Source organism: Geotrypetes seraphini, chromosome 4, assembly GCF_902459505.1.
Source record: "Geotrypetes seraphini chromosome 4, aGeoSer1.1, whole genome shotgun sequence".
In the NCBI taxonomy this organism is placed as follows: Eukaryota; Metazoa; Chordata; class Amphibia; order Gymnophiona; family Dermophiidae; genus Geotrypetes; species Geotrypetes seraphini.
In genome coordinates, this window is record NC_047087.1 from 105,390,759 (window position 1) to 105,416,105 (window position 25,347).

Below are 25,347 nucleotides of genomic sequence, written 5' to 3' on the forward strand. Positions count from 1 at the left end.
GGAGCGGAGAAGGCAGGAGAAGTGAATGGAGAGTCGGAGGAGGCAGTAAAGGGGAGCGGAGAAGGCAGGAGAAGCGATCAGAGAGGCGGTAAAAGGGAGCGGAAAGAGGAGCACTGCCATCGGAGGACATCAGAGGGAGGCGGACGGGACACGGAGAGGGGAAGAGGCGGCTGGTAACTCCGCCCATCCCCTGACATTACAGCCGATCTCCCCCATAAAAGGGGACGAGCCAACGACGCGCAGCCGTTTGGCGTGCGGCAAAGGTGTTCGCCTTAGCGAGAGCGCCTTTGCGAAGGGCCTCAAGAAGGGCATCAAGGAAGGGCTTTCAACTTTAGTCTATCTTTCAACTCTCTTCACCTAGCTAATTAACCAATTAACTTCTGTCTATCTTTCAGCTTTCTACCAAACTTTCAAACCAGGCAGACCCTTCTACCTAGCCAATAAGCAACCAGACCTTTCACACTACACATCAGGCAGACCTCACCAGTCACTCTATCCTCAAACCATTTAATCAGACAGACCTTTCTAGCCCACTAACAAACAGGCAGCCTTAACTAACAATTAACTGACTACCTCTATCTATCTCTATCCCTCAAACCTTAACACTATCTGACCAATAACTAACTACCTTAACACTATCTGACCAAGAGTTAAAAATCTGCATCCTAACAAAAAACAAAACAAACAAAAAAAAAAGCCTTTTGAAAATGGCAGGTAGAACTAGAAGCAACAAGACTTCAATCAAGACGGTCCTCGTGCAGGCAGAGGGGGAGCCAGGACGGAGTACAGAGGTCTCTGTACATACCGAGGCTATCCCCACGAAAATGACTACAGTCTCCACACAGACGGAAGCAAAGGATCAGCTAGATGGAAGCCTTTTGCTGGAGCTGAGGTGCCTGAGAGAGGAGGTTAAGCATTTGAGAAGCATCCGAGACGACGAGGTCTTCATCGACAGAGTCATCCAGGAGCTGTCCCAAATCACTGAACGGGAACCTGACAAGACCATTCTCGTTATGCCCAAAGCAACCAAACCTGCAACCTTGAGACCAACCATCGTAATACAGGGAAGAGGTTGGAGACGCTGATTCCTGGCAGCTGGTAACTTCCTCCACAGGCAAACGCAGAAGACCTTCCTCTTCTGTCTCTTTCTCTCACATACAGGGCAGTTCTACATCGACCCCGCAAATCAACTTGAGGAACAGATTCCAGCTGCTACAGGAAGTACCTGACAACGAGGTACAGGAAGTTGTTCAGCAGACGGTTTCAGTTCTGGAGACAACAGGTCGGGGCCCCCCCCCCTAAGAAGCGCAGAGTGGTGGTTATTGGGATTCGCTGCTGAGGGGCACCGAGGGACCAATTTGTAGACCAGATTTGCAATCAAGAGAGGCTTGCTGTTTGCCAGGGGCCAGGATTTGGGATGTAATCGCTTACCTGGACAGACTCATCAAGCCCCAAGACCACTTCCCCATGCTTCTCATCCATGTCGGAACAAATGACACTGCCAGGAACACCCCGGAGAGCATACCTGAGTACTTTAGAGCCCTGGGTGAGAATCTGAAGAGGATGGATGCGCAGGTGGTCTTCTCCTCGATCCTCCCAGTGAGGGGCAAGGGTAGAGCCAGGGATGATCGCATCAAGAGGGCTAACGACTGGATGCACAGATGGTGCAAGGAGATGAACTTCGGGTTCCTGCACCATGGAAATTACAAGGACTACAGGGACCAGATGGGCTACACCTGACCAGAAGAGGAAAGAACATCTTTGGATACCGACTAGCCCGCCTACTTCACAGGGCTTTAAACTAGGTAAGTTGGGGGAGGGTACAGCACAATTAACCTACCTGGCGAGCTAAGCTGCCAATACTTTGTTGAGACTGAGGTAAGTAAACATTGCAGTTCTGGGTTTGGGTTTGGGTCTGGAGTGAGTACTCACATTTCCAAGTCTGGGGCAAGTTCACACTGTAATTCTGGGTCTAGGGAGAGTACACACATTGCAAATAGTACTAAAGGAGTCAAAGTAGCTCAAGCGGGAATATCCCCACAGAGACATATGTATGTCAACGCCCACAGTTTGGGCAACAAGATCCTGGAATTAGAGACGGAAATGAGGAACGCCGATCTGGATGTGGTGGCGATATCCGAGACCTGGCTCACAGACTCCCACGGGTGGGACATGGTCATACCGGGTTACAACTTGCTTCGCCGAGACAGGGAGGGCAAAATGGGAGGAGGGGTAGCACTATATACTAAAGATGACATTAAAGTCACCAGAATCGCAGATGTCAGGTACACAGGGGAATTTGGCCAGGGGGAAGGACAAATGCCTGTATCTTGGCGTAGTATACAGACCCCCAAGACAACAGGATGAGCTGGATATGGAATTAATCGGAGATATAGAGAATATCACCTTGCGTGGGGACACAGTATTGTTAGGTGACTTCAATATGCCTGATGTGGATTGGACCACACTTTCCTCTGCGACCACCTGCAGCAGGAGGCTATTAAACTCTATTCAGGGAACAAGACTCAGGCAACTGGTATTGGAGCCAACAAGAGATCAAGCAATACTGGACCTGATACTTACCAATGGAGAAAGTGTCACAGAGGTCTCAGTGGATGACATGTTGGCCTCCAGTGACCACAACATGGTATTGCTCAATCTCAGGAAAGGTTTCGCCAAATCTAACACATTAACCAAGGTCCTCAGCTTCAAGGACACCAATTTCGAGGGCATGGGGGATTTCATCCATCAGGCGCTGCAAAACCGAGCAGAAACAGATAATGTAGAAGTAATGTGGTCAACTCTGAAAGCTACCATACAAGAAGCAACCAACCGCTATATAAAATTGGTAAGTAAACGGCGAAGAAACAATAAACCACAGTGGTTCTCTGCGGAGATCTCAGACCTCATAAAAGAGAAGAAAAGAGCGTTCATCTCTTACAAACAATCAGGAAAGCAGGACTCTAGAGAAGACTATCTGGCCAAGTCAAGAGCCGTCAAACAGCAGTCAGAGAGGCCAAATTCCAAATGGAGGAGAATCTAGCGAAGAACATCAAGAAGGGTGATAAATCCTTCTTCAGGTATATTAGAAACATAAACACAGGCGGGATAGTACGCCTTAAGAAACCAGACAGGAACTATGTAGAATCGGACTCCGAAAAAGCTAAACTTTTAAATGAATACTTCTACTTAGTCTTCACCCGCGAGGCGCCGGGATCCAGCCCTCAGCTGCAGACAAAGGATAGCTCGGTATACCCGTTTCGTAATTTTGAGTTTACGCCCAGCACTGTCTACTGTGAGCTGTCTAACCTTAAGGTTAACAAAGCGATGGGGCCAGACAAGCTACACCCCAGGGTACTCGGGGAGTTAAGTGACGTCTTGGCAGAACTGCTATCCGTGCTCTTCAATATCTCCCTTAGTATAGATAGAGTCCCGTTGGACTGGAAAAAGGCTAACGTCATTCCACTCCACAAAAAAGGATGCAGGACGGAGGCTGCGAACTACAGACCAGTGAGTCTCACATCAATAGTGAGCAAGCTTAATGGAAACTCTAATCAAATGCCAATTGGATACGATCCTGAATGAGGAGAATCTAAGAGATCCCCATCAACATGGATTTACAAAGGGGAGGTCCTGCCAATCCAACCTAATCAGCTTCTTTGACAGGGTGACGGGGAATCTGGATGTTGGGGAGTCCCTGGACATCGTATACTTGGACTTCAGCAAAGCATTCGATAGCGTACCACACCGCAGGTTGTTGAGCAAGATGAGTTCTATAGGATTGGGAGACACACTGACAGCATGGGTTGGGGACTGGCTTGGAGGTAGGCTTCAGAGGGTGGTGGTGAACGGCACCCCCTCCGAAACGACAGAGGTGATCAGTGGAGTGCCGCAGGGCTCGGTCTTGGGCCCGATCCTGTTCAACATCTTCATAGGGGACTTGGCTGAGGGGCTTCGAGGTAAAATAACACTATTCGCCAATGACGCCAAATTATGCAATGTAGTAGGCAAGAACACAACAGACAAAAGCACAGTGCCTGACGAAAACTCAATGCCCGACAGTATGGTGCACGACCTACTCCTACTGGAGCGCTGGTCCAGGACCTGGCAATTAAGTTTCAATGCCAAAAAATGTAAAGTCATGATGCACCTTGGCAGCCAAAATCCATGCAAGATTTACACCCTTAATGGTGAGATCCTAGCGAGGACTGTAGCAGAACGAGACTTAGGGGTGATCATCAGTAAGAAATGAAGACTGCCAAGCAAGTGGAGAAAGCTTCATCTAAGGCTAGACAAATCATAGGTTGTATATGTAGGAGTTTCGTCAGCCGTAAGCCCGAAGTCATTATGCCATTGTATAGATCCATAGTGAGACCCCCATCTGGAATACTGTGTACAATTCTGGAGGCCGCATTACCGCAAAAATGTGCTGAGATTTGAGTCGGTCCAGCGAATGGCCACCCGGATGATCTCGGGACTCAAGGATCTCCCGTATGAGGAACAGCTGGATAAATTGCAGCTATACTCACTTGAGGAACGCAGAGAGAGGGGAGACATGATCGAGACGTTCAAATATCTCATGGTCAGGGGCGGGAAACTGCACGGTGACACCAGGAAATACTTCTTCACCGAAAGGGTGGTTGATCGCTGGAATAGTCTTCCACTACAGGTAATTGAGGCCAGCGTGCCTGATTTTAAGACAAAATGGGATTGTCATGTGGGATCTCTTCACAGAGAAAGGTAGGGGAGGGTTATTGGGGTGGGCAGACTAGATGCCGTCTGTTTCTATGTTTATAGAGGCTCTTTATCAGCTGAGTTATGTGTTTGGGTATTCCCATTTGTGCTAGAGTTAAACTTAAACTAAACTAAACTAACTTAAGCTTATATACCGCATTTTCTCTATAAAGATAGAGCTTGGCACGGTTTATAGGAAATTTTAAAAAGAAGGAAAAACATAATAAGAGTTAGTGATTGTGTAAAGAGTAGCAAGATTTACATTTTTGAGAATAGCCAAGTTTTCAGAAGTTTTTGGAATAATTGGAAAGAACCCAAATTCCGCAGCTAGGCAGGAAAGTTATTCCAAAGCTCAGTAATTTTGTAGTAAAGAGATTTCCCTAATTTTCCAACATAGATAATGCCTTCTCCATAGAGTTATTCATAGTTTGTTGTGCTCCACACAGTCAAAAACTTTGCTGTAGTCAATGAAGCAAAAGTATAGGGGCTTTTGGTATTATTTGCTCTTCTCCAATATCCATCTAACGTTGGCAGTAATGTCTCTTGTTCCTCGACCTTTTCTGAAACCAGACTGAACTTCGGGTAGTTCTTGCGCAACGTATGATTGTAGCCTTTGTTGTATTATTTTCAGCAATGTTTTGTTGGCATGTAGAATTAATCCAATTGTTCTGCAGTTATAGTCCTTGGTGTCTCCGTTCTTCGATATAGGTATGAACAGTGATCTTCAATCGGTTGGCCATGTTGTTTTCCTTCCAAATCTGTTGACACAGTTAAGTGAGGGTTGTGATAGTGCTTTCTGAGCCTTTAAGTCAATTGGAATACTGTTGATACCAGATGGCTTTTTTTTTTTTTTGCTAAATATTTAATTGCTGCTATGACTTCTTTTAAAATATCTGGCTCTTCTTTGGCATTAGTTTCCAGTTCCATTTCTCCAGTGTTATCCTCAATGCCTTTTTTGTATAAATTTTCCATATATTCTTTCTATCTTTTTTTAATGCTTTCTGGATCATTCAGTATCATACCATTGCTGTCTTTAAGCATCCCCTCTGGAAGTTGGAATTTCTGCCACAATCTCTTAATCTCCTAATACGCTAATCTGGTTTTTTCATTTACATGTTCTGATTCAATTTTCTGACAAATATCCTTGAGATATTGTTTTCTTGTCTTGCCAAACTTGACGTTGAAACACTCGATTTATTTGTGATACTTTTTCTCTATCACCGGAATATTTTGCTTGTCTTCTTTGTTCTGCTACTTTTCTGGTTTCTTCTGAGATCCAAGGCGATTTCTTGACTTTTTCTCTTTTGGAGTATTTTTTTAGCTTTATCACTAATTATAGTTTTGATATCATTTCATAACTCTTCAGGCTGTCTATCTCCTGTATCAAGAGGCAAATCTGTTATCTAGTTTTATCCAATAGTCTGATTAAATATTTTCAGTATCATATTATGGGAAGTCTCTAATGATCATCTTCTTGTGAAGCTTTATTTTGATCTTGCATGTCAAAAGCTCGTGGTTGCTTTCACAATCAGCTCCTGGTTTAGTCCTTGCAGTCAAAACTGCAGATTTTCATCTCTGTCTTTTGCAGATGTAGTCAATTTGATTTCGATACATGCCATTTAGAGAGGTCCATGTGTACTGGTGACGTTTATGGTGTTGGAAATGCATATTAATGATTGACAGTTGGTTCATTTTGCCCTCCCCCTTCTTGGGTCCATGATGGCAACTCCAAAAGTGGTGCCTTTGGACTTCAGCTCACATATATCCTCTCCAGGCAGACCTTTTGTTGCAATGGGCATCTATATCCCAGGACTTCGACTGTTTGCCTTTCCTCCTCAAGGCTCGGTGTAGGTCTGGTGGGTCTTCCCTGGTTACTTCCTTGGAGAGGGGAGTGTGTGTCCTGCTAGACCAGGGGTGGGCAGCTCTGGTCCATGAGGGCCGGAATCCAGTTGGGTTTTCAGGATTTCCCCAATGAATATGCATGAAATTGATTTGCGTGCACTGCTTTCAATGCATATTCATTGGGGAAATCCTGAAAAACCCGACTGGATTCCGGCCCTTGAGGACCGGAGTTGCCAACCTCTGTGCTAGACTCACTTGACTGAGTGATGGTAAATACCAATGTGAGCTGCCTCAGTTGGGAGGCTCATTGCTTAAGCAGTAATGTGGAAGTGTTGGACCATGGTGCCTCTGGGTAGGGTCATCAACCATTTAGAGACATGAGCAATTCAGTTGGCCCTGGCAGAGTTCTTTCCCCTACTTTGAGAGAAAGTGGTCCAGGTGATGGAACAGTGCTATGGCAGTGACCCTTATCAACAAGTAGGGAGGCACCTGAAGTAGAGCAGCAAACCTGGATGCAGCAGCTCTTTGTCATTAGGCTGAGTCAAACCTCCTAGCACTTTCAGAAGGTCATATAACCGGCGAGAATAATGTTACGGCAGACTTCCACAGCTGCTTATCACTTATCTGGAAGAATGGGGAAATTGGATCTGTCAGCCTTCCAATTTATGGTTTGGAGAATGCCAATTTTTCAACCTCATAGCATCGAGCGGGAATGCCAAGGCAGAGTGCTAGTTTCAGCTGCAGAAAAGAGGTGGCCTTGATGGGAATAGATGTCTTGCTTCAGCAGTGGTCTAGGGAGGAGCTCCCTGGTGGCTCATGCTGACATTGCATGGTTTCTGAAGGGGGGAGGGTAGGTCACCCATTTGCAGCCCTCCATTTGTCCCTCTCTTCCCTTCTGGGATTTTAATTTAGTGCTTAACCTGCTTGCAGGAGTTCCCTTTTAAACCTTTTGAGGGTTATGTCTCTCAAAGATCTGGAAAGGCTTTGTTTGGGTCTAAATGGGTAAGGAGCCCTGCCTCTATCTCACGCCTTACCCCTCCTGAGGGCCACATGCTGCCTGATCAGCAAGAAACCCTGCCCCCACCTGGTGACATCATCCACCAGCATCAAAGCCCTACAGGAGGGCTGACCTGCAAGGACTCCTTCAACTGCTCCCTCTGGAAAGGCTTTGGCCTGGTCCAGCTGAGTGAGGAGCCCTGCCTCCATCTCAACTCCTTACCTCTCTGGAAGGCCACGTATGATGCCCAATCTGCAGGAAAACCATGCCTATCTGGTGATGTCATCCACCAGCACCAAAGCCCTACAAGAGGTCCAACCTGCTGGTGGACCTGACTCAATCAATGGCCACACCAAAGGGCCCTTTGTGTGGCCCTTCATATGGACCCTCATGTGGACTTCTCGGTAACTACCAATACAGACTGTATTGAGCTCACTCATTCACCCACGTATTTTACCCCTATGTTTTATGCTACTGTGTTCACTCAATGCACTGCTTGTTGAAACAATCCTAAACTATTACTAAGACTGCAAAGAAGCTACACCCCATCTCACTGTCCATCCCCTCCCCGTATCTCCATGGCCTCCAATACTCATTCTTCTCCTGATGCTGACTCTCCCCAACATCCTTCCCTGTCACACATCATTATATTCCTCTAGACCCCATTACCCACCTTCTGAATTCCTCACCTTATCCTCACGTTTATCTTCTACCTTCTTCTCAGCCCTAAAGATTCAACACTTCCTTCCTCTTGTCCACCCATCTCCTTCCTACCTGAGTACTTCCCGCCTCCAACATTGTTGTCATTTCTCCTCTACCCTCGTTTGTACTCCTTTACTCCTTCAATTCTCTGCCGAGGATATCGACTCCAATCATGATCCTTCTAACCACCTCTCATTCTACTCAAATCAGGCCACACCATCCTACCTCCAGTTTATCTCCTTCCCCCTTCTCAACTGCAGATATTAATCCCCATTCTTGCCATCCTAAACCACTCGCACTCCATTCATACAGCCCACACTGCAATGACTCCAACCTCATCTCTGTTCCTCTCCTTGCCTTTCTCTTGTGCCCTGTGGAACACCCGCTCTATCTCCAGTAAACTTGCCTGCATCCATGGCCTCTTCATCTTCCGATCCCTCCATGTACTCTCTCTGAGGTCTGGTTCTGGCCCAAAGACTCAGCTTTAGCTCCAGCCCTGTGTCATGGAGTCTACTTCTTCTCCAAGATACCTCGCACAGTTGGTCGCAGAGGTGATGTTGGGCTGTTACTCCTGCCCTGCTGCCATTTTCAACCCAGTCTCACTGCCTGCCCTCTTTTGAGGTCTGTCCACCTATTCACTCCTTTACCTCTCCAAATAGCAGTCATTTATCCCAGGACAAGCAGGCAGGTATTCTCACTAGTGGGTGATGTCATCCGACAGAGCCCCGATACGGACATCTTGCAAGCATGTCTTGCTTGAAGAAACTCAGAAGTTTCGAGATGCCCGCACCGCGCATGCGCCAGTGCCTTCCCGCCCGATGTACCGGGCGTGTCTCCTCAGTTCTTTTCTTTCCGCGGAGCTGAGAAGTTATCTTCAATCTGCGCTGACTGAATTTCAGTTTTTCTTTGCCTTCTTTACCCGCGTTTTGGTTTATTTCTTTGAATTCACTTTACTTTACTTTATTTAAAAAAAAAAAAAAAAAAAAAGTTCAAAATTATTTCTTCCGGCGGTTCGGCCGGCCCGGCCTCGTGGCTGCGGCCTACCTCTTTCGACATTGCAGCGTCGATTTTCCGGCCTATGTCACGGCCAATCACCGGTTTTAAAAAGTGCAGCAAGTGCCAGCGTGCGATTTCGTTGACGGACCCGCATCGACGCTGCCTCCAGTGTCTTGGTCCGGACCACGTTCCGAAATCGTGCAGGCCTTGTTCCACGCTCACTGCGCGCTCGTTCAAGCGGCGTTGCTTACTTTGGGAGTCGATGTTCAAGATGGAGACTGCCAAGGATCTGTCTGCTTCTACATCTGCTGAGGTTTCGCCGGTCCGCTCGAAACCTGCATCGACGACTTCCGCATCCAGCATCGTGAAGCCAGCATCGTTTACACCGGCTGCGGCTTCCAGTTCCGCTGCGGCGCCTGCCTCTGTCTCTTCGGTTCAGGTACCGCCTTCCACTGTCCCTCCCGTGGTCATCAAGGTGCCCAAAGCTACTAAGCAGAAGCACTTGGCCGCGAAGGAGCGCGAAGACCGTGCAGGAGGACCCCCTTTCGGTGCGGATCCCTCCATATCGGCTTCGCTTCGATCCCTGCTGGAAGCTCAGTTTGTCGAGCTTATGCAAACTATGGGACCCCGGCTTATCGCCAACATTCAGGGTGAAGTCCGAGCACCGGTCCCTGAGGGCGGTCCGCCCCCTCCCCCTCCCCCTTCGATCTCGCTGCTCGACGAGGGGGATCGGCGTAGGGCGGCGGATGCCTCCAGGAGGGCTTCCCTTCCTGACATGCCACCTTTAGAGCCCATTACTCCTCCACGGCAACAGGGCGCTGGGACGGTCCCTGATATTCGGAGTCCTGGGCATACTGCATCGCAGGAAGAGTTCTTCCGCACTCCATACCAGACTTGGGTGGCGCTGCGTGAGTCCGCGTCCTTGCCACCTCTGCGATCCACCGCTTCGAGCCCCATCCATTCCTTAGAGGCTTCGGGGGATCGTGCGATGCACAGAAGTTCTCGCTCCCTATCCCGGCACCGGGAGGGGCATCGTTCTCGTCACTCATCTCGACACTCCTCACGTCATTCGGAAGTGTCCCCACAGAAAAAGATGCAACGTTTGGGATACTCATCGTCCGATGTTTCCCAACCGGAGGGACCAGAGTATGAGGAACCATCTACCTCTTATTCTCCATGCCGGTCTCAGCTCTCCCTAGACCCGGAGGCTTCCACTTCGTCTAGTCCGTCTCGGCGGCCGGCCTTGGCGGACCAATTGTCTTTCTCATCTTTTCTCCGACAGATGGCGGATGACTTAGATGTGACTTTGGATACTGGATCTAAATATTCTAAAGAGTATTTGGATACGATGCATTTGCCTCACCCTCCGGCGGAGACTCTTCGGCTTCCTTTGCATAAATTGCTGGACCAGACTTTCATGCGCTGTTTTGAGACACTGTATTCTATCCCTGCGGTTCCCAGTAAGCTGGATGCTCGATACCGCATCGTTCACCACAAGGGGTTTGAGGGAGCTCAACTTTCTCATCAGTCTCTTCTGGTCGAGTCTTCTCTCAAGCGTTCTCACCCTTCCCAGGTCTACGCTTCTGTGCCTCCGGGCAGGGAGGGGAGAACGATGGACAAGTTTGGTAGACGAGTTTACCAAAATTCGATGATGGCGACTCGAGTGCTCAATTACAATTTTTTCTTCTCTTCCTATTTGGATTTCTTCTTGCCGGTCCTCCGCAAGTTCGTCCCTTTCATCGATGCTGAAGCTCGTTTCCAGTTTGAGGAGGTGGTGGCAACCCTGTCCCAGTTGCGGCTGCAGCTGATGCAATCCTCCTACGATGCCTTCGAGCTCTCGGCACGTGCTGCGGCCTGCTCAGTCGCCATGCGTCGCCTGGCCTGGCTTCGCACTATTGATATGGATCCGAACCTCCAAGACAGATTGGCTAATGTGCCTTGTGCGGGAGCGGATCTGTTCGATGAGTCTATCGAGACTGTCACTAAAAAGCTTTTGGACCACGAGAAGTCTTTTCAATCCATTCTGCGTCCTAAGCCTAAGCCTCAACAGTCTCGTCCATCTAGACCGCCTCAAATCTACCAGAGGCGTTATCAACCAAGACAGGCTCCCCTAGCGAGACAGCCTGCGAAGAGGCAGCCTCCACAGAAGTCTCAGCAGAAGCCTCAGATGCTGGCTGCACCCAAGGCCACTCAGCCCTTTTGACTCTCTTCCAGGGAGCATAACCGACGTTCTGTCTTCCCTTGTTTTTCCCATCGGGGGTCGACTCCACCATTTTTATCATCAATGGGAGTCGATCACCTCGGACCTTTGGGTCCTTACCATCGTAAGAGAGGGATACTCTCTTCATTTCCAACGGGTCCCCCCGGACCACCCGCCAAGAGAGTATCCTTCCAACTCGATGCAGACCGCTCTTCTTCTACAGGAGGCGCAGGCTCTGCTTCGGCTTCGAGCCGTAGAGCCGGTGCCAGTAGATCAGCAAAACCGGGGGTTCTACTCCCGGTATTTCTTGGTTCCGAAGAAGACGGGCGATCTGCGTCCCATTTTGGACCTTCGGGTCCTCAACAAGTTTTTGGTCAAGGAGCGGTTCCGCATGCTGACCCTTGCCTCTCTCTACCCCCTACTCGAGCAGAACGATTGGTTATGCTCTCTGGATCTCAAGGAGGCCTACACTCACATCCCGATACATCCGGCCTACCGCAAGTTTCTCAGATTTCGGGTGGGACATCTACATCTGCAGTATCGAGTGCTTCCATTCGGCCTTTCCTCGTCTCCCAGAGTCTTCACAAAGTGTCTGGTGGTGGTGGCCGCTGCACTCCGGAACATAGGTCTCCAGGTATTTCCATACCTCGACGACTGGCTCATCAAGGCACCGTCGGCTCCAGAGGTCATTTCGGCGACCTTGACCACAATTTCTTTTCTGCAGAGTCTGGGCTTCGAGATCAACTTCCCCAAATCACATCTTCAGCCCACTCAGTCTCTCCCCTTTATCGGGGCTGTTCTGGATACCATTCAACTTCGAGCATTCCTTCCTCCTCAACGCATGGATGCTCTCCTTCTACTCTGCCAGTCGGTGTCTTCTCGCCCGTCCATTTCGGCGAGACACATGATGGTCCTCTTGGGCCACATGGCCTCTACAGTTCATGTGACGCCTTTTGCCAGACTACATCTCAGAATTCCTCAATGGACCCTGGCATCTCAGTGGACTCAGGTGTCCGACCCGTTGTCCCGTCACATTGTCGTCACTCCTGCTCTACGGCAGTCTCTTCTCTGGTGGATGACCTCTTCGAATCTCTCCAGAGGTTTGCTGTTTCACTCTCTTCCCCATCAGAAAGTTCTCACGACCGATTCATCGAACTATGCCTGGGGGGCCCACCTGGATGGCCTACGAACTCAGGGGTTCTGGACCACTACGGAACGACTCCATCAAATCAATCTTCTGGAGCTCAGGGCCATCTTCAATGCTCTCCAAGCTTTTCAGCATCTGCTTCACGACATGGTGGTCCTTATTCGCACAGACAATCAGGTCGCCATGTATTATGTCAACAAACAAGGGGGCACGGACTCGGCCCCTCTTTGTCAGGAAGCTCTTCGAGTCTGGGATTGGGCGGTTCGCCACAACACCTTCCTCAGAGCTGTCTACATTCAGGGGAAGGACAACGTCTTGGCAGACAAATTGAGTCGTCTTCTCCAACCTCACGAATGGACGCTCCATTCCAAACCCCTTCATCAGATCTTCGCTCAGTGGGGAACGCCTCAGATAGACCTCTTTGCAGCGCCCCACAACTTCAAACTGCCTCAGTTTTGCTCCAGGATCTACACTCCTCTCCGCCTCGAGGCAGACGCCTTTCTACTGGAGTGGGGGAATCGCTTCCTTTATGCGTTTCCTCCCTTTCCTCTCATTCAGAAGACTCTGGTCAAGTTAAGATCAGACCATGCCACCATGATCCTGATTGCTCCTCGGTGGCCCAGACAACCTTGGTTCTCCCTTCTACTTCAACTCAGCAGCAGGGAGCCAATACTTCTTCCAGTGTTTCCTTCACTGCTTACTCAACATCAAGGTTCACTGCTTCATCCCAGCCTGCAGTCTCTCCACCTGACAGCCTGGTTCCTTTCAACATGACCCCTCACCAGTTCTCTCAAGCTGTGAGGGAGGTCTTGGAGGCTTCCAGGAAGCCTGCTACTCGACAATGCTATTCCCAAAAATGGACGAGATTCTCGACCTGGTGTATTTCCAATGCTACAGAACCTCAGAAAGCTTCTCTATCGTCTGTATTGGACTATCTTCTATACCTGTCCCAGTCTGGTCTCAAGTCTACCTCTATACGAGTCCACCTGAGTGCTATTGCGGCTTTCCATCAGCCTCTACAGGGGAAACCTTTGTCTGCTCATCCTGTGGTTTCCAAATTTATGAAAGGACTTTTTCATGTCAATCCTCCTATCAAACCTCCTCCTGTGGTTTGGGATCTCAATGTTGTCCTGTCTCATCTTATGAAGCCTCCGTTTGAACCTCTCAAAACGGCTCCTCTTAAGTATCTCACCTGGAAGGTGGTTTTCCTGGTGGCCCTCACGTCAGCCCGCCGAGTCAGTGAGCTTCAGGCCCTAGTGGCAGATCCACCCTTCACTGTATTCCATCATGACAAGGTGGTTCTCCGTACTCATCCAAAATTCTTACCTAAAGTGGTCTCTGAATTTCACATCAATCAATCCATCGTGCTTCCAGTGTTTTTTCCAAAGCCTCATTCTCATCCTGGGGAATCTGCTTTGCACACTCTGGACTGTAAACGTGCTCTGGCTTTCTACTTGAATCGCACAAAGCCCCACAGGACTGCACCTCAACTTTTCGTCTCCTTTGATCCAAACAAGTTGGGACGACCTGTATCGAAGCGCACCATCTCTAACTGGATGGCGGCTTGTATCTCTTCCTCTATGCCCAGGCTGGATTATCCCTTCCCTGTAAGGTCACAGCCCACAAGGTCAGAGCAATGGCAGCCTCTGTAGCCTTCCTCAGATCGACACCGATTGAGGAGATTTGTAAGGCTGCCACTTGGTCCTCGGTTCATACATTCACCTCTCATTATTGTCTGGATACTTTCTCCAGACGGGATGGACAGTTTGGCCAAACTGTATTACAAAATTTGTTCTCTTAAGTTGCCAACTCTCCCACCATCCCATTGGGGTTAGCTTGGAGGTCACCCACTAGTGAGAATACCTGCCTGCTTGTCCTGGGATAAAGCAATGTTACTTACCATAACAGTTGTTATCCAGGGACAGCAGGCAGCTATTCTCACGTCCCACCCACCTCCCCTGGGTTGGCTTCTCAGGCTAGCTACCTGAACTGAGGAGACACGCCCGGTACATCGGGCGGGAAGGCACTGGCGCATGCGCGGTGCGGGCATCTCGAAACTTCTGAGTTTCTTCAAGCAAGACATGCTTGCAAGATGTCCGTATCGGGGCTCTGTCGGATGACATCACCCACTAGTGAGAATAGCTGCCTGCTGTCCCTGGATAACAACTGTTACGGTAAGTAACATTGCTTTATTGACCCCCTTACAAATTCTTTTCTTCCTGCCTCACCAAATTTGACTTCTGGCTTTCCTCCTTTCTCAAACCCTCATCTTCCTCCCTCATCCTTGACGACATCAACATCCATGCTGATGACCCCTCTGACTCTTACACCCAGTGGCGTACCTAGGGTATGTGGCACCCGGGGCCCATCATTTTTTGACACCCCCCCCCCCCCATCTATATGAAAAATATGATTTTTAGTACCAATCTACATATCGCACCACAAGAGTGTACCTAGGAAAAGGCTGCATCTTAAACACTGCAGTGAGCACTAGAACACCAACACATACATTGTAAAACTAAACAAGCCAGATCCCGCACAGTCAATTGGTCCTGTAGTCAATGCCAACTGAAAACTATGTCTTTTTCATACACACAGAACAGAGATACACCCTCGCCCAAAATGGAATAATCACAAACTAAAAATAGAAATATGTAGACAAAAGTTAAACTGATCCGCCAAGAAACCAGACCCTGGATACAATGCAACACCACAAAAAACAGTAACACATGTCCTCTAATACAGTGCAAAATATAAAGACAGTAGATGTAAATTTGAAAAAACTGATACATAACAATCACCACTTTATAAATTAACAAATAAAAATAAAACAAATAATGAGAAATAAAAAAATACCATTTTATTGGACTAATCCCCGTAAGCTCGGTCCCCATCCCCGCAAACCACCTGATTCCATCCACACAAGCCTTGAATTGTTTATATTAAAGTATAAAAAGAAACAATATTCTGTACAATTGTCAATTTATAAATCAGCGTCTTTTCCCCACTTTCTTCCCCATTTCCCTTCAGCATCCTCAGCCCACTCTCTCTCCACTTTCCTTCAGCGCACGCACATAAAAACAAGCAAGTAATTTTATATCATTTTCATTCTATTCATTCATAGAAATTAAAGTCTAGATAATGCCAGTCACATAACAAAACATGATTTTACAAAAATAATTCCCTGCAGTCAAGCCTGCAAGGATTACTAGATGTCTTTCAGCAGTTCCCCTCCCTCCCCCTTACCTTTGTGGCCAAGTCAAAATGATCTACCAACAATAAAATTTTAAAAACACAAAGCACGCTGTACGCAGAGAAAATGTTAATTATCATTTATATTCCGCGGGTTTTCAAAGAGGTCAAGGCAGATGACTTTATGCAATGTCACCTCAGTAACAACTATACAAAAATAGACAAATATTCCCCCTCCCTTTTTACTAAACTGCGATTGCGGTTTTTAGCGTAGGGAGCTGCGCTGAATGCCCCACGCTGCTCTCGACGCTCATAGGCTCCCTGCGCTAAAAAACTCTATTGCGGTTTAGTAAAAGGGGGCCATAGTGCAAAATATAGACAGCAGATATAAATTTTCAAAACGGACACATTTTGATCACTAAGTTGAAAATAAAATCATTTTTCCTACTTTTTTGTCTGGTGATTTCATGAGTCTCTGGTCCTTCTTCTGGTCCTTCTTCTTTCTCTCTCCCCCTGGCTCCCCTCTTTATTTCTGCCTTTCTTTCTCTCTCCTCCTGGCCCCCCTCTTTCTTTCTGCCTTTCTTTCTCTCCCCCTTGACCCCCTCTTTATTTCTGCCTTTCTTTCTCTCCCCTTGGTCCCCCTCTTTCTTTCTGCCTTTCTTTCTCTCTCCCCCTGACCCCTCTTTCTTTCTGCCTTTCTTTCTCTCTCCCCCTGGCCCCCTCTTTATTTTTTCCTTTCTTTCTCTCTCCCCCTAGCCTGCACAAAGCCATCGTGCCGATTTCTCCACTTCCACGATTCTTTCCCTACCCTCACCCCCAAGCCAGCAGCCGATTTCTCCCTGCTCCTTCCCCGATGTCCTGATGTCCTGAACTTCATCGGGCAGCAGCAGCATTCACAATTCACTGCTGTTGCCCGCTTCAGGCCTTCCTCTCTGTCGGGTCCTGTCTTCATGAAAACTGGAAGTAGGCAGGACCCGGCAGAGAACAAGGCCTGAAGCCGGCAACAGCAGCGAATTGTAAACGCTGCTGCTGCCCGAAGAAGGTAATGGAGCACCGAGGCAGTCCGCTTCTCCCCCCTCCCAGCCGAATCCCCGCTGACCCTCCTATCTCCCCCCCCCCCCGTGAACCTTTCCGACCTTCCCAGCGAGAGCAGCAAACCTCCTTCGCGGCTTTCTCCTCCCTCTGCCGCGTTACTGATGACGTCATCAGTGATGCGGCAGAGGGAGGATAAAGCCGACGCTATTTGCTGCTTTCGCTGGGAGGGTCGGAAAGGTTCACTTGGGGGGGGAGAGATAGGATGGTCAGCGGGGTTTCGGCTGGGAGGGGGGAGAAGCGGTCTGCCTTGGTGCTCCAAGGCCTGGCACCATTACCTTTTTCGATAATGGCGCCGATGCTGCTTTCGCTGGGAGGGTAGGAGCGCGATAGGGACCGGGCCAGCTGTGCACCCCCCCCCTAAGGCGGCACCCGGGATGGACCTCCCCCTCGCCCCCCTTGGTATGCTACTGCCCTGGGGAAACATCCTGCAACAAGATCGCGCGATGCCAGAGATCTTTGCCTGCTTCGGCTGTTTCCTCCGCCGCGGTCCCGCCCCTCCTCTGACATCAGAAGAGGGGCAGGACCGTGGCGGAGGAAACAGTCGAAGCAGGCAAAGATCTCTGGCATCGCGATCTTGCTGCAGGCTGTTTCCAGACGCGACACCCGGCGTAGGGGGGGAACTGGACCGGACCGGGAGCACCCCCTCAGGGCTTGGTACCCGGGGCGGACCGCCCCCTCCGCCCCCCCCTTGGTACGCCACTGCTTACACCTCTAGATGTCTCGCACTCACAACCTCATTCAATCTTCAACTGTGCTCCACAGCCCCTACATACCAGAATGGCCACTGCCTCAACCTTGCCTTTTCCAACAACTGCTCTTGTCACCAGCTTCAGCGCAATAATAGTGTCAACGGCTACTATTACTGTTCATATACCATAACAAATAGTATAGCCTTTATAGCAAAAGGGATACATTAGAAGTGAAGGATCTTCAGACTGCCCATCGGGTAGTTTAACCTAACCAGGCTGCAATCCTTATTGATCTGACTTCAATATCTGTCCTTTTTGATATTCATATTTTTTTTATCTTATTGAATGTGATTTAAGAAAGGATAAAACTTATCTTGCAGCACCACCTCTTCCGATGTGAGCTCCGTTTCAGAACTTTCCTCAGGGAATGAAGTGCAATTACTTATTCACATTTTGCACAGTTCTTTTTGCTTAATAATATTTGCTCAATTTATTGATTTCTTTATTGAGCGAGTTACAGCCTTGGTGGGGAATTTTTCCCATCCTTGTGATGCTTTAGTTTCTTTAAATCATGAGAGACTCCTGAGAAAATTAAAGTCATAGGATAGGTGGCAAAGTTCAGTTGTGGATTAGGAATTGGTTATCGAAGAGAAACAGAGTGTAGGGTTCAAAGTTGTTAAAACGAATGCAGATTGTGAAAAATTGCAGGCAGACCTTAGGAAATTGGAAGACTGAGCGTCCAAACGGCAGATGAAATTTAATGTGGACAGATTCAAAGTGATGCACATTGGGAAGAATAACCCGAATCACAGTTACCGAATGGTAGGGCCCACCTTGTGGGTTAGCGCTCAAGAAAAGGATCTGGGTGTCATTGTAGACAATACAATGAAACCTTCCTTAGCAACAGTAGCAGATGAATCCAGAGACTAGTGGGATAGTACACATCTGCCAGCAGGTGGAGATATAGAAACTGATTAACAGGTACTCCTCTTGTATGGCACGCCTCCTGTCCATTCAGTATTCTATATCTCCAGCAGACGGATGGTTGTAGTCCCACTGGCTCCTGGATTATTTGCTGTGTTTGCCCAGTTTTGGCGCCTATTGAGTGTGCTCTTCAGTGAGCAAGGGGTGTTTGGCTGAGTGGTGTCAACTTTGGAGGTTACACCTGGGCCTCCCAGGTCCCTGCCACACCCTCCCCTCCAGTGGATTGAGGGTTTTTTTTGATTCTCCCAGTTTTCTTCTTTCCCAGTTAAAAAATAAAAAAAAAAAAGAAGACCAATATTGATGTAGCTGAACTGTACTTTACTGACAGTCTGCAGTGTACAACTACCAGGCTTAACAACGTTTCCTGCCGAGTTTGGGTGAGAGAACTTTTTTCCTTTTAGTTTTAGTTATTCCTGGTGGTTTCTGTATGCTGCATGCGTTCAGGGTATCGACATGGCGGCAGAGGTAGTAAAAAGGTGTTCGTGCTGTGGGAAGCGCCGAACACCATTGGGCCTGTGTGCGGCTGGCTGCACAGACACGGTGGGGGAGATTCTTAACATGGCGCCGGATGAGTCTGTTTTTTCCCTGTTTTTCCAGTTGAAACGCGGCCGAGCTCTCCTTCACTCGCAGCTGTGCCCACTTCACTACAGAGCATGTCGGCGGCTGGGGAAATTTTGGCAGTAGTCAGCGGTTCCTCTTCTTTGATAGCAACAATGGTTTCACTGCAACAGTGTGTGCAGGTAATAATGGCAGGGGGAAATCAGGTGACATTTTCACCGGAGTTTATTATGCTGATGCATAAAGCCTTTTTATTGCAAAGCTCTCAGCTTGCACATCAAGGTGAGTTTAGGCAATTTTTTTTACTCCCTGTCAAAAGACCTCCGGTGAAGTCTCAGGCGGCCAAACGTCGCAGAGTGGCTCCCAAGGATGGAGGGGATCCTCCCATCGGATTCCAGCTTATTCCTTGCTCTTCCTGAGTCTCTGGAGGAGAGGGAAGTGGCAGATTTGGAGTTAGAGGACGCATTAGGTAGAGAGGTGGATGATCCCACAGTGCTCTGAATTTTCCATAAGGAAGAATTATCATCTTTTATTTCTAAGGCATTGCAAGGTCTAAATATCTCTTAGGTTGATACACAGGTAACAGGGTTTGCTAACCATCTTATGACAGGCACGAGAAAACCACCTAAGACTTTTCCAGTCCATCAAGCCATGCAGGAACTTATTTCTGCTCAGTGGGACATGCCAGAGACAGGTCTCCGAGTGCCAAAGGCCATGTGGCAGTTGTACCCAGTGGTACAGGAGGAGCTGGAGAGGTTTAAGCTCCTGAGGGTGGACGCTTTGGTGGCCACGTTTACCAAAAAGACTACATTGTCGGTTGAGGGAGGTGTTACGCTGAAAGACACCCAGGATAGGAAGATTGAATCTTCGCTGAAGCTTTCCTTTGAAGTAGTATCAGTTATATTGCAAGCAGCTGTGTGCAGTTCCTATGCAGCATGGACATGTCTGCAATGGGCGCAACGAGTAGTGGATATGATGATAGATTCAAGGATGCCTATTCCATCTGACTTTACGGATAAGGAAACGGGTTTAGCATATTTGGCGGACGCCTTATATGATATTCGCGCTTCTGCAAAACAAATGTCTCTCTCTGTAGTTTCTTGCAAATCGTTGTGGCTCTGTAATTGGGCTGCGGATGCGGCTTCCAAACTTCAGCTTGTGTGGCTCCCTTTTAAGAGTCGTCAGCTTGAAGATCTGATGGGTCTTTCGACGGACGAGCCGTTGTGGTTTCCGGTGACACCGGATTTGCTCACCCAGGGTCCGATCAACAAGGAAAATCCGTCCCACTTTGGTCCCGGCTGAGGCATAAGGGTTATTCGGAGCATGCTATCTCAACTCTTCTCCAAGTAAAAAAGAGATCTACGTCTGTGTCTTATGCTAGAGTCTGAAGAGTATTTGATTCTTGGTGTGGTGCTCAGGGTATTTCGCCCTTCTAGGCTTCTCAATCTCACATTCTTTCTTTTGTGCAGGATGGAGTAGCCAAGGGATTGGTGTATAATTCCCTTAAAGTTCAGGTGGCGGCAATTGCTTGTTACAGGGGCAGGCTGTCTCACTCTTCCCTGGCGTCGCAGCCTGATGTGGTTCAATTCCTCAGAGGGGTTCAATGCATTAGTCCACCTGTTAAGCGGCCATGTCTGGACTGGAGTTTTAAGTTAGTACTTGGAGGGGGAGGGGGGGTTTACAATAGGCCTCATTTGAGCTTTTGGCCAAGGCAACGCTGAAGGATGTGACACTAAAAATGATATTTCTGGTGACCATAGCTTCGGCTCAGCGAGTATCTGAGTTGCAAGTGTTATCGTGCCGGAATCCTTTTTTGAAGTTTCTGGTTTCTTCCTAAAGTGGTCTCGTCCTTTCATTCCAATCAGTCTCTCTTCCATTCTTCAGGGAGGAGGACTGTGGTTTGTGGTTTCAGTCCTTGCATTTGCTCGATGTACTTAGGATACCTCTGCACTATCTGCAGGTTACTGATGACTTTAGACATTCGGATAACCTCTTTGTGTTGTTTGCGGGGCGCAACAAAGGTTTGACGGTGTCCAGGGCTTCTATCACTTGATGGGTCAGAGAGGCAATTTTTTCTGCTTATTTGCTGGCAGGAAAATAGTTGCCAGAGGATCTTTGTGCTCATTCGACCTGAGTGGTGGCAACATCATGGGCTGAGTCCAGGGGGCTTGCCTTGGAGGAGATTTAAAAAGCAACAGGCAAAAACCAAAAAGAATTGACCCCAAGTTGTCCACAGAGAAGAAAATCCAGAGAAAACCAAAAAAACTCTGTGGTGTGACGATGTTCCTAAATGGACTTTATTTGAAAGAGTCAAAGTTCCAAAGGTACACCAAAATCATCCACATAAAATAATTTCATCCACATCAAAATAAATTCATCCACATAAAAATAGGTTATCCACATAAAAGCCTTAAAGGACCTAGTCCGCTAGGGATACAGGACCCAACACGGTCTGTGTTTCGACAATAAGTCTTCTTCAGGGGTCCTATAAATAATGAGGGGTACATTAAGAATGCATGTAAGTTATGAATGGTAGTGGTGATGAGATATAAGACTGTGAATGATATCTAACATGCAAAGAGTATAAAAGATGTGTGATAAAAGACACAGTGATGTGAGTGGCACTAATGAAAATGAGTTGTTGAAAAATTGTGGTAAGTATAGAAAATATTTGAGTATGTAAAATGCAGAGTGAAGTGAAGAACTTAAATATATTATAAAAATGGTGGATGTGTGAAGATCATGCTAAACAAATGATCTGTGAATACTTGTGTTTAGACAAGCTGGAAAGACACAAATGGAACTGTATAGGACAAAACATGAATGAAGAATACATACCCTGGGGGTCCTATAAAGGTTAATACGTGGGAAACTAATCAATACAAAGAAATTAAAATAACATTGAATTTAAAATTTCAGGAATTAAAACCATATGTAAAACTCTGTACTACCGCCGAGTATAAAATTAAGCATATTAGTTGCCAGAGGATCTCTGTGCTCATTCGACCTGAGTGGTGGCAACATCATGGGCTTAGTACAGGGGGCTTGCCTTTGAGGAGATTTGTCAGGCAGCTACTTGGCCTTCCAAGAATACCTTTTCTAAGCATTAACGGTTGGATGTGGCAGCGCAGGCGGAGGCTGCTTTTGGCACTTTGGTCATTGCGGAGGTGGTGTTTGCTTCCCACCCAGATTGAGGCTTGCTTTGCTACATCCCACTTGTCTCTGGATTCATCTGCTGCTGTTGCTGAGGAAGGAAAAATCTTACCTGTTAATTTTCTTTAGACGCAGCAGATGAATCCAGAGCCCCACTCGTTTCTACGTTGTGGTTGGTTTCTTTTTGGATGTTATGGTTGGTAGTTGTATTCTATATGGTTTAATTTTATAATGGTTGTGAGAAAGAAGTTTTTTATGCATACTGGTGATATTTCTGGTTTCCGATACTTGGACAAGGAGCGATACTGAGTGGACAGGAGGTGTGCCATGCAAGAGGAGCACCTGTTAATCAGTTTCTATATCTCCACCTGCTGGTAAGTGTGTGCTATCTCACTGGTCTCCAGATTCATCTGCTGCATCTAAAGGAAAGAAAATTAACAGGTAAGAACATAATTTTTCCTTCTGGCAAATGTGCTGCGGTGGCCAACAAAGGCAAACAGGATGCTAGGAATTATTTTTTAAAAAAAGGGATGGTTGACAAGACTAAGAATGTTATAAAGCCCCTGCCAGAAATTGATTTTATTTTTATTTAAACTTTTACAGTATTTCTTAGATTCTGGTTGCTTGAGAGTTCTGGTTAATTGAGTTCTGGTTAACAGAGAGTCTACTGTGTTATTTTTTTATGCAGAATTGGTTAACATTAACAGTGAATCATTTTCATTCTTTGAGCAATTTTAAATTACAATTTTCATTTTTCTGTTTCAGACAGTTCGTCATGGTTTCCCTTATCAGCCAACTGCCCTAGCTTTCGACCCAGTTCAGAAAATTTTAGCCATTGGAACACGGACGGGCACAATACGGATGTATCCTTTTTCTTAATAAAAACAAAACAAACCAAACTTTACAATGAATATAAAATGAACAATCTATTAGCGGTAAGAAAAATAATTTATAGCTTATCAAATTATATTGAATTCTTGAAGAAATTTATATTTGTACTAACCCCCCCCCAAAAAAAACCCCTGGTATTAATCCATTTTATGTTTTTTCAGTTTTGTTAGTGTTTCATTGTTCTCTTTTGTGGTATACTAAAGAGCTTTTCCAGTGCACTAGGGTTATCATTTATGCTTGTGAGCACACTGCATCAGTTGTCAATCAGCTTTTCAACTCCTCCTCCTCCTCCACAGTCTTTGCTGCCCCGAATCTCTCCTGCCTGCCGCCCCGATGCTCTTCCCCGATCTCTCCTGCCTCCTCTGCCCCGAATTGCCGCCCTGCTCTTCCCCGGATTTCTCCTCCTGCCCTGCCCCGAATCTCTCCTGCCCTTCCACGCACTACGAGCCCGTGGTTTTAACCCGTGGGTTTAAAGCAGGTTAAAACCATGGGCTCGCTGGGCTACAAAAAAGTAAAAAAAAAAAATCTTTGCTCAGAGGGGTCTTAACGCATGCCCAGACCATCTACAGATGGTCTGCGCATGCGCAGAATCGCACACTAGCGATCCGTGTCGGCAAAATGAGGGCGTTCCTCTGATCACCCTCATTTGAATTTTTCCCATTTGTGAATTCATGGGGCCTGCTGGGATTGGCCATGGATCGCCCACGGAAGAAAGGTTAGTGAATCCATCCCTTAATCTGCTACCTATCCAAGTTTTGGCAATGTAAAATAAACCTTACAGAGCTTATCTACAGTTATCTACAGAGCTTATCTACAGTTCAAGCTTATTTACAGTTCAAGTTAGGAAAGTTTAGAAAAATTAGCAGTTCAAGAAAGACTCTTGTACCAAGGTTAGCCAAAAAGGAATGAAAAGCTTTTTTTATTTTTATGAGGAAGAAAGAGGTCTAGGTTTGAAAACAGAGCAGTACACCGCAATACAGATATATAGAGTCAGCTCAGTTTAACTAAATAATTAAGAATGGAGAGACTAGATTTCAGGCACAAGCCCTGTAACCAGACAAATTAGTTATAAAATCACAAAAGCACTTATCAAATTTCTGGTTCAGGTCTTCCAATGTTCAACTCAAACATCCATCTGAGTTCTTTAATATTGAGGGCCTGTTCTATATTACCTCCCTCCTACCCTACTTTAATGAAATCAATGATCCTCATTTTAAATCTTGCAATATATGGTTAAATAATTTCCAATGGTGAACCAAAGAAGCAGTCTCGTTCAAGGTGTGTACTTGACTTATGTTGAGTTAGTCTTATCTTGATTGGCCTTATTGTACGACTGACATAAATTTTTGGACAGGGGCATTGTATCATATAAATTACATGGGAAGAGTCGCAGCCAGTTCTATTCCAGGACTGATAGCTTTGCCCCGTAACCGGATGAGGTCAACTATCCCCCGAAAGGGTAAAGGGGCATCATTGACAGTGCCCGTGCTACATGACATCCCTTCTCTTTGAGATACAGTAAGGTTGAAACCATAATTCATCATATCCCCTATGTTTTTGCCCCGCCTATATGAAAATATTGGTCTTTCATTGTTCATATTAATAGCAAGCCTGACTATGTGCCAGTGGTTCAGTATAATCTGATTAATATGAGGGGCGAGAGTGGAGAATTTTTGAATAAAAGTAATAGATTCAGTGGCAGCCTCTACCTGTTTGTATTGCAACAATAGTTCTCTCTGTGCAGTTTTGTAGTGTCTTCCCCAACCCTGAGGAAGTATATGAAATGTGATGGTGAAGGGGATGTGTTGACAATAAAGTTAAGTTCTTTCTATACAACCGTCCTCTAAAATAAAACGCTAAGCGCGCATGCGCACTTAGGACAATGTGATCCCTACCACCGTGGTCTCTGGGTCCATGCTGAATTCAATTTTCGAACATGGAAGCAGGGAACACGCTGGCGACTCCCCCCCCCCTCACTCACCAACTGCTGCCGCTGCGGGAACGTGCTACCAATGTGCAGAGCAGCCTGCGAGGTTCGCTACAGCCAGCTGCGAACCTCAGCAGGCTGCTTTGAAGAGAAGGGCAGATGCGAACGACCAGGAAGCTGGATGCTGGACAGGGGGAGCAGATAAGGGGTGCTGCTGGACTGGGGGAGCAGGGAAGAGGT

The 25,347-nt window shown here is 47.2% G+C and overlaps 1 protein-coding gene across 6 annotated transcripts in view; it reads left to right on the forward strand.

Annotated features, from left to right (window-relative positions):
* STXBP5L (syntaxin binding protein 5 like) overlaps positions 1 to 25,347 on the forward strand; it is an 815,959-nt gene that overhangs the window by 11,736 nt on the left and 778,876 nt on the right. For 5 of the 6 annotated variants that reach the window (XR_004539193.1, XM_033941651.1, XM_033941652.1 and 2 more), the window contains exon 2: positions 23,055 to 23,152. The exons of the other annotated variant lie outside the window; for it this stretch is intronic. Coding sequence is in view for 4 of the 5 variants with exons in the window: in XM_033941651.1 (XP_033797542.1) it covers positions 23,055 to 23,152 (98 nt within the window). In the remaining variant the exon portion in view is untranslated. The remainder of the gene's footprint in view (positions 1 to 23,054; positions 23,153 to 25,347) is intronic. 6 annotated transcript variants of the gene reach the window in all.